We start from the raw sequence: 8,419 nt of genomic DNA, 5'->3' as shown, positions 1-8,419 counted from the left end.
CCCTACTGGGACATGAGCAACCAGGATGTAAGTCCACACGCTTCACACATGCTTCACACATGCTTCACACATGCTTCACGCCAATATCCACTTACTGTAAGTGGTGTGGGTTGGATTTGAATTATAATAGATAAAATAGTAGTTCATCCTACTAAAGTAAATCTATTGTTTTTCTGCAGGATTTTAGCCATTTTTGTTCAGTCTGTATTTGTATTCGATGGTAGTCAAATGTCCTTGAATGGGACATTCGGAAATGTGTCTTTGTGTTCCCTCTGAGCTTTTTCTAGGTGGCCCTCCACGTTCTCTACGTCAGCTGGATGGAGTCCACACACACACACACAACACACCACATATGCACAGCAAGAAAGCACACACACACACACACTCAACTCATTGGATCTGATCCTGCAACTATGGCCTCCATCTCCCTAGTGCTCCTCCTGCCAAACAGCCTTGCTGGAGTCTCTCCCTCTCTCTCTCATCCCTCTATCTCTCTGCTGTCTCTCTCTCTGTGTCTCTGCACCCCTCTCTCCCTCTCTCTCCCTCCCTCTCCCTTTCTCTTCTCTCTTTCTCTCTTCTCTCTCTTCTTCTCTCTCTTCACTCTCTCTCTCTCTCTCTCTCTCTCTCTCTCTCATCTCTCTCTCTCTCTCTCTCTACTCTCTCTCTCTCTCTCTCTCTCTCTCTCTCCCTCTATCGCTCTGCTGTCTCTCTCTCTGCACCCCTCTCTCTCTCCCTCTCTTTTTTCTTCTTTCTTTCTTTCTTTCTTTCTTTCTCTCTCTCTCTCTCTCTCTCTCTCTCTCTCTCTCTCTCTCTCTCTCTCTCCTCTCACTCTCTCTCTCTCTCTCTCTCTCTCTCTCTCTCTCTCTCTCTCTCTCTCTCTCTCTCTCTCGTTCTCCCTCCAACTCAGCAGATGTTGCCTCTGTGGGCCAGCACGCACTGCCTAGTGGGACACTACACACAGGGGGGGGGGGGGGGTCTGGGCACTGCTAGCTCACACACATGGACCACACACACACACAGATAATATTTGGCAAAGAACAACTTGCGAAGACACATCTCCCCCCCCCCCCCCCATACACACACACACCAACACGGCATTTGCATTTTTATGAACGTACACACATGCACACACATCCCAGTGCACCGCTCACAAAAACACACACCTGCCGATGGGCACCACATTTATCATCATTCTGCTGAATTGCACTCATCTCTGAGGTGGGATCTCCCCTCAGCTGGGGCCATTTTGTGATGATAGTATCATTCTGGGAAGCAAAGACCTTGATCTGTCTATTCACCCTGCGCCGTGGACAAACAATACGGAGGAGATTATGGATCCCTCACTCGATACGTTTCGAGCGAATCTGCGCTTTCCTTTGTCCTCGTCTGGTTGGTGGACAACACACACACACACACACAAGAGGCAGCTCAGAGTCAGTGCAGCCCACGTCTGGTTCGAGGCTGAGCGAACGTCCAAACAGACAGTCCGTGACTCAAGTCACGACGGCCGCCGTTCCCCTTTCTCGGCTTCTCACCAATCAGAGACCTCAGCGGGCTCTGATGACTCACGGGTACAAGTGTCAAGTGTCTGCCTTTTGAGGTGTTAATTATATGCAATCAGCCCATTCCCGGATATCCCCCCCCCCTCCCCCCCTCCCCCCTCCCTCCCTCCCTCCCACGGACATAAACCCTTCCTTTACCATGCCCTGACAGGCCCCTTTTTCTCCTGGATACGGACATACGATTGGCTGAAGTCAAGACAGGCATACGTGATTGGCTGTCGTGGAGAGTAAGGGTTGCGATAGTCTCTGGGGAACACCGGAGAGATAGATGGAGAGAGAGAGACAGAGCACAGGACAGAGAGAGAGAGAGAGAGAGAGAGAGGAGAAGAGAGAGGCGGGGAGGGGAGGGAGGGGAGGGAGGGGGGGGGATGGAGGGAGGGAGGAGAAGAGAAAGTGAGTGGGCTTTAAAGACACTGAAGGAGTCACTCACTCACAAACCACTCTGTCACACACTATTAAACCGCAGGAGACAAACAGACTTGGTTGGTGACACGCTGACCGCCTGAGAAGATGCCACAACACAACGGACCTCTTTTTTACAACGCTGCACGCCGAACTGCACTGTGACTGCAGTGTTTATTAACAAGCACCTCACTATGATTACGGAGTATGCCCCTCGGCCATTTCTTTCTGTCAGCGCATTAGCATAGTTCTTTTGTCGAGTGAGTTTTAATGAGGCAACCAAGTTTCTAGATTCTTTTTTTCGTGAAACAAAAAAAGTTGTGTGCTACGGTACCCAAGATCATATTTCAGTTCCAATTGCCGCCCCCCAAAAAAGAATCTCCCTATTTCTAGCAGTGATTTATCCCCCCCCTTCCTTTTGCCCTTAGGTCATCAACGCCATTGAGCAGGACTACAGGCTGCCCCCCCCCATGGACTGCCCCTCCGCCCTGCACCAGCTCATGCTGGACTGCTGGCAGAAGGACCCGCAACGCTCGGCCTCGCTTCGCCGACATCGTCAACACTCTGGACAAGATGATACGCAACCCCACCTCCCTGAAGACCATGGCCAACATCCCTGCCATGTACGTACACACACACACACACGCACACATACAACACACCTTCACACAGACTTCACGTACGCACTTGTGCTCTGCTATCAAATAAACATGAATTTGTTACTGTGTGTTGCATCAAACCTAACCCCCCGCCATTCATGCCTGCTGTCAGAAAGAACACACACGCACTAAACCGTACACATCAAACATCACACACACACACACACACACCAACGCACACACAGAAACAACACCACATACAGTACATACACACACTCACACATGCCCACACACGCATGCATGCAAACATCCAGGGCATTCATTCCTACACAAAAGAGAAAAAACACTCGCAGTAAACAATACAGCCAATGACAAAGACGCACTCGCCCAAAACTGTATACGCAAGAACACACACACGCACGACGCACATACAGCACTACAACGCACACTTCCTCGCTCAATATTTGATAAGTCCCCCCCCCCCCCCCCCCTCCTGTGCAGCCCCTCCCAGCCTCTCCTGGACCGCTCCCTCCCAGACTTCAGCAGCTTCGGCTCTGTGAGGAGTGGCTGGCCGCCATTAAGATGACTCAGTACAGAGACAACTTCCTCAACTCGGGCTTCACCTCCCTGCAGCTCGTGACCCAGATGACCTCCGAGTGAGTCACGCGCACACGCCCCTCGCACACGCACGCTTTGACACGCATGAATGCACGAGCCTACTCAGACGGACGCGCGCGTTGCCTACGGTGAGCACACCTAGGCACGCGCTCACACGCACACAGAAAGGCACACCCACACACATGCACCCACTGTAACATGACGACGCTTCAGATTAGTTGGGCTCGAGCTTCTCTCGGGCGTCATTAACATCCACATCTCTCCGTGGATGCTGTTCTGATCCGAGTCTAGGATTTAGCAGCATGAGTCCACCGTTTACTCCACACCCCAGCCTTCATCGCCACATGATTAATCAAATGAAGAGAAAATGTGTCCGTTTTACTGTCTCATTCACGGCCAGTATTGGTCTGAAAAAATCTCTTCCTTAAAAGGGTTTTAGATTTCCATTCTGGGAATTGTTTTCACTGTCTTCATACGACCGCCTTTGTTCTGTCTCTCTCTTTCTCCGTGTTCTTTCACCCACTCTTCCACTTTCTCTCATTTTGTCACTCGCCGTCCCTCATTCTCTCTCTCTCTCTCTCTCTCTCTCTCTCTCTCTCTCTCTCTCTCTCTCTCTCTCTCTCTCTCTCTCTCTCTCTCTCTCTCTCTCTCTCTCTCTCTCTCTCTCTCCTCTGTCTCTCTCTCTCTCTCCTCTGTCTCTCTCGACCTCCCTCTCTTCCCTTTTCTCACTGTACCTCCCTCTGCACCCCTCTCTCATTTTCCCCTCCCTTTTTTCCTCTCTCTCTCTCTCTCTCTCTCTCTCATCTCTCTCTCTCTCTCTCTCATCTCTCTCTCTCTCTCTCTCTCTCTCTCTCTCTCTCTCTCTCTCTCTCCATCTTGCTCGACCCACCGCTCTTCCTCTTTCCGTCGTTGTCCCTCTCTCCCTCCCTCCCATCAGAGACCCTGCTGAGGATAGGTGTGACCCTGGCCGGCCACCAGAAGAAGATCCTCAGCAATGTCCAGTCCATGCGGGTGCACATGAGCCAGTCGCCCACTGCCATGGCATGACTACAGGGGGCGCTGTTCTGCGAGGCGAGCAGCATTCGGAGAACAACAAACAACGACGACCGCAGCAGCAGCCCCCGAATGACCCCCGACCCCTCGGAACGCACCAGGGTCGAGACCATCATCCTAATCTAATCCAACGCCGCACCCCGCGAGACCAGACTGACCATCATCCACTGCTGTCGTGGCTCTTCTGGAGGGCAGCGTTGAGACTCCACTTGTCATGTGCTCATCTCTTATCTGGACCTGGGGCCCTCGTCTCTGCCGGGACGAGGGACTTTCAGATGTGTTTAAATCCCTCACCTAACCCCCCCACTCGCCCCAATCTACCCCCATAGCACAGGCACCTCCACAGTCTCAGAGAATATCCGACTTGATTCTTTTATGGGCTTTTTATGATTTGAGTCGATTTTATAAGGATACCCAGTGTTTTAGATGAGCATGTCTGATGTGTAGTTGGAAGAAGCCTTGACTTGAGTTAGAATAGCTTGACCTTGGCAGAGCTACCTGGGAAAATGAACTTTTTGAGAAAGAAACAAAGATAGACACACATACAGAGCAGATTTGGGTGGTATCTCAGCCTGAACAGTTTTTGGACTCATGGACTCTTGGAAAACTGTTTCCATTGTTCAAATTCTTTGCCATTATTTTCCCACCCAAGAGACAAGGCTCTCTCCTTGTTCCTTTTAACTTCAACACTACCTGGGGATATCTGGGTGTGAGGCCCTGCTAAAGGACCTCCCAAACAGCCTCCCCCAGATTCTGAGAATAATATAATATGTACATCTCTTACTAAATATATATATCTTTAGAATAAATCTTCATATTGAAGGTGGCACATATGAATACTCAATTGTACAAAACTGTCTCTGCTTGCATTTTTTTGCAAAATACGTGTTTATTGGCAGGATTGTAATGGACGCAGACAATGTGTCGTTCCTAGAGCGCCCCTATCCCTCCGAGGTCAGCCCCGACCCTGTTCCATTGCTCACCTCACTTCCCTCGGGGGCCTGAGGAAACAACGTCAACGAACTCTCACCTGGAAGAAACCGTACAAAAGACCATGTACAAAGGACTGTTGTCGTAGATGTCGATGTAAAAATGTTGTAGAGAAGAAGAAAAAAAGAAGAAAAAAAAAAAACGGTGTTAAACGTGGGTGTGTATCCAAGCTGTATCTTGCTGGTTAGCACTTACTTGTACAGATGCCTTTCTTTTTTTCCTTGTTGTTTGTGTTGGAGTGTTTGGAACAGTCCAGAATAGAGAGGGTTGTCTACACCTGCAGGCCCAAGTCATAAGGTACGTATCTACGATTGTTGCGGATACATAAAGTGTGACATAAAGGTATTTATATCAAACACAAAGACAAGTGAAGCTATGATTTGGAGCAGTTACCATGACACAGAGAGAATCCTAGGGTGTGTGAGAGATTCATACTGATATTCATTTCACTGCCATAGCATCAACGTTATAGGACCTCAGACCCTCTTCACCTGTCATGCATGTTCCACACACTTTCAAAGGTGTTCGTCTAGACACAAGCAATCCAGAACCCCTCGAAATTGAAAGCCCCAGTAAAATCACGAGGTAAACATGGTTCTTGAAGGTTTCCCCATGGCGTCGAGACACCAAGCAGATTGCTCAAGTGTTCCCCAGTAGCAGTCTGAAGGGCTGGAGGTGACAGGCAGACAGCCAGACAGACAGGAATAGTAGATCAGCTCATCAAGCCAGCCAGCCGCCACTCTCTTCCCAACGCAAGGAAACATCTGGGGGGGGGGGGGGGGGGGGGGTCGGCGTTGCCAGCCGATGCCTGATGCCACCCTGATGGGCACAGAGACTTGCCTACGAGGACACCGGCCACCGTCCAGCACGGCCCCTCGTCATGAAAGACTACAGGAGGTTTATACATCCTGAATCGCCATGTATGGTCACTGTTAGCTTTACAACAGAACAAACAAGGCGGCCTCAAAACCTTGCGTTCACCCCCATCCGTCGAGCTGCTGTTACTCCCGTGGTCTCCCTCTCTCATTGAATGCCAGAGGGAAAATACTCAGCCTTTGTGTCGGTAATGGTCTATTAGTGAGTGCCTTTGATGCCTGCGCCTGACAGCAGTGCTATACACGACAATCGCGTTGTGGAACACGCACTTACTTGCTCATTACAATTGCAAGACGGGAAGGGTAAAGAAACTGCAGCCTAAAAAGCCCGAAACTTTGTAACTCATGTTGTTATGCAAATGTCAAAGACCACTAATGCGTTGCAGATCCAGTATATATATATATTTTTTTTTTCCAATTTTGAGAGCTGTGACAGTTATGTAGGCATTGTTACAGTTCCAACCAATCACTGCAACTTGGTGGTACTTAAGACCTCTGCTGTTGCTTTCTGCAAAGTCCCTGTTGCGAAGAGAAAATGAAGGAAAACTGACAATGTGTCCCTCACACCAGCGGCCCAGAATGCCAGCTGGTGGCCCCTCGTAGCCCGTTGAGATCAGATCATACAGATGTCCGTAGTTCAATGAAGGCCAGACAAAGTCCCCTATGAAAGAAAGTAAATGGAGGTTGAAGATGGAAGGTATTTTAGGAGCCGATTGAGGAATTGTAGCTTGTGCGAGCTAGCGAGAAACCGCACAGCACACTGCTGCCATTCAGCCAGACCAAGGTGAGCTGGCGTTTCGTGATTGCGACAGTGATTGGTGTCCTTAGCCTGTAGAAGAAGGGATGTCTGGACTGACCCTGTTCCAGCTCTCTGAGTCAGAGAGAGCTGGTCAGAGAGCTATCATAGGCTGGCGTCATTCTGCGACACTCCCACAAGGATCCGGCCCCCGATCCGTGCCCTTCACGTGCCCAGAGTTCTTTTCTCCATGACAGAAGGGTACAGTATTGACTTCTCATTCCTGAATGAGAAGTCGATGGCAGCCCCTTTAACAGAGTATTAAGCAGGGCCCCTCCTCCCCCCCCCCTCCTCCCCCCCCTCCTCCCCCCCCCCTCCGTTAGCCCCCGCCGCCTCCCCCTTGTCCTGGTTGAGCACCAGCTCATTCATCCTGGGTGTAACGAAGCCATTGTGGGCCCAAACTGTGCAGTCCACGCCAGGCTTCGCTGGGGCCGTGTGTGTGTGTGTGTGTGTGAGGGATGGTTGCCTCTGTGCTCCATCGACTCCAGGCTGTGTCCGTGGATACCTGCTGGGACCCACATCTGACAGGCATCTGATCAGCCCCAGGGGGGCCAGAGTGATGGGGACCGCAAACACACGCACACACACGGAGGGGTCGTCTATCACAACCTGGACACCGCAGCCTGGTCCTTAGTGAAGAGAGAGTGGCTTAGGCTTGATAACCTGTGTCTGTACAGGGGGGGGGGGGGGGGGGGGGGGGTGGAAGGGAAGGGGGTAGCAGAGGATTTATTTTTTTGGAGGCGGAAAAAGGGATCGAGAAATTGCTGGGGAAAAAAGGGAGTTTAGTGCGACAAAATGGCCCCCAGAGAAGTTGTCCCTCATGGGAGGCAGATTGGATGTTTTCCCACAACAGTTGTTTTATCCACTTGCTTTGCATCTGGATATTTAGCAATACTGAACAGCTACTGCCCTCATTTCCATTCACCGATACACCAAGCCACGTAAACATAATCATATGTTCTCCATATTCATATAAATCTATTCATTCACACCAGCGATCTAATTCCAATCATTAGGCCTTCCATTCAACCGTGTCTCAAGTATTTTCCATTCAACCTAAGAGCATGTCTGTGAATCACATTACAGGGTATTTATTATGCACTAGTGTAATTTTCTTTTTCCATTTGCTCATGTTTGTCTTTGTAAAGCTCTGAATCTAATGGCACTTGGATGTGATCAATTGAAGGGTAGTCTGCCGTCTGTTTTCAAAAGCAATTTACTAATCAGAACCAACCGTTATCTGAGAACGCTGACAGAGAACATGGAAGTTATGATGCGGGTTCATTGGAAACTGTCTGGATGGTTGGAAATCCCTGGAAATGGAGTGTAGAACGTTGCCGCCTCTGTGAAAATGACTGCAAATATGGTTTCTGTCAGATTTAGTAAATCACTGTTTCATCTTTTTCAGATTGTGGACTGACACGTGCATGAAAGCACCCAAAATGACACATACAGACACAAAAACATACCCTCTTTCATACACACCTAAACACACTTCTTCACACACACACACACACACACACT

The 8,419-nt window shown here is 49.8% G+C and overlaps 1 protein-coding gene across 1 annotated transcript; it reads left to right on the top strand.

The window, feature by feature from the left end:
* The first annotated feature begins 6 nt into the window (after positions 1 to 6).
* Positions 7 to 3,845, top strand: LOC134036778 (ephrin type-B receptor 1-A-like). Its single transcript, XM_062481861.1, has 3 exons — positions 7 to 27; positions 2,393 to 2,587; positions 3,065 to 3,845. The coding sequence occupies exons 1-3, from the start codon at positions 13 to 15 to the stop codon at positions 3,221 to 3,223; spliced, it is 369 nt and encodes a 122-aa protein (XP_062337845.1). The 5' UTR covers positions 7 to 12; the 3' UTR covers positions 3,224 to 3,845.
* The last annotated feature ends 4,574 nt before the right edge of the window (positions 3,846 to 8,419 follow it).

This window comes from Osmerus eperlanus, chromosome 16 (genome assembly GCF_963692335.1).
Source record: "Osmerus eperlanus chromosome 16, fOsmEpe2.1, whole genome shotgun sequence".
NCBI classification, from domain to species: domain Eukaryota; kingdom Metazoa; phylum Chordata; class Actinopteri; order Osmeriformes; family Osmeridae; genus Osmerus; species Osmerus eperlanus.
This window is presented reverse-complemented; position numbering and strand designations above follow the sequence as displayed.

What these genes read in the sequence shown, in the direction of transcription:
- LOC134036778 (XM_062481861.1), top strand. An exon ending in ATGGCCAACATCCCTGCCAT is followed by an intron (nt 2,588 to 3,064) that starts GTACGTACACAC and finishes CCTCCTGTGCAG; the next exon opens with CCCCTCCCAGCCTCTCCTGG.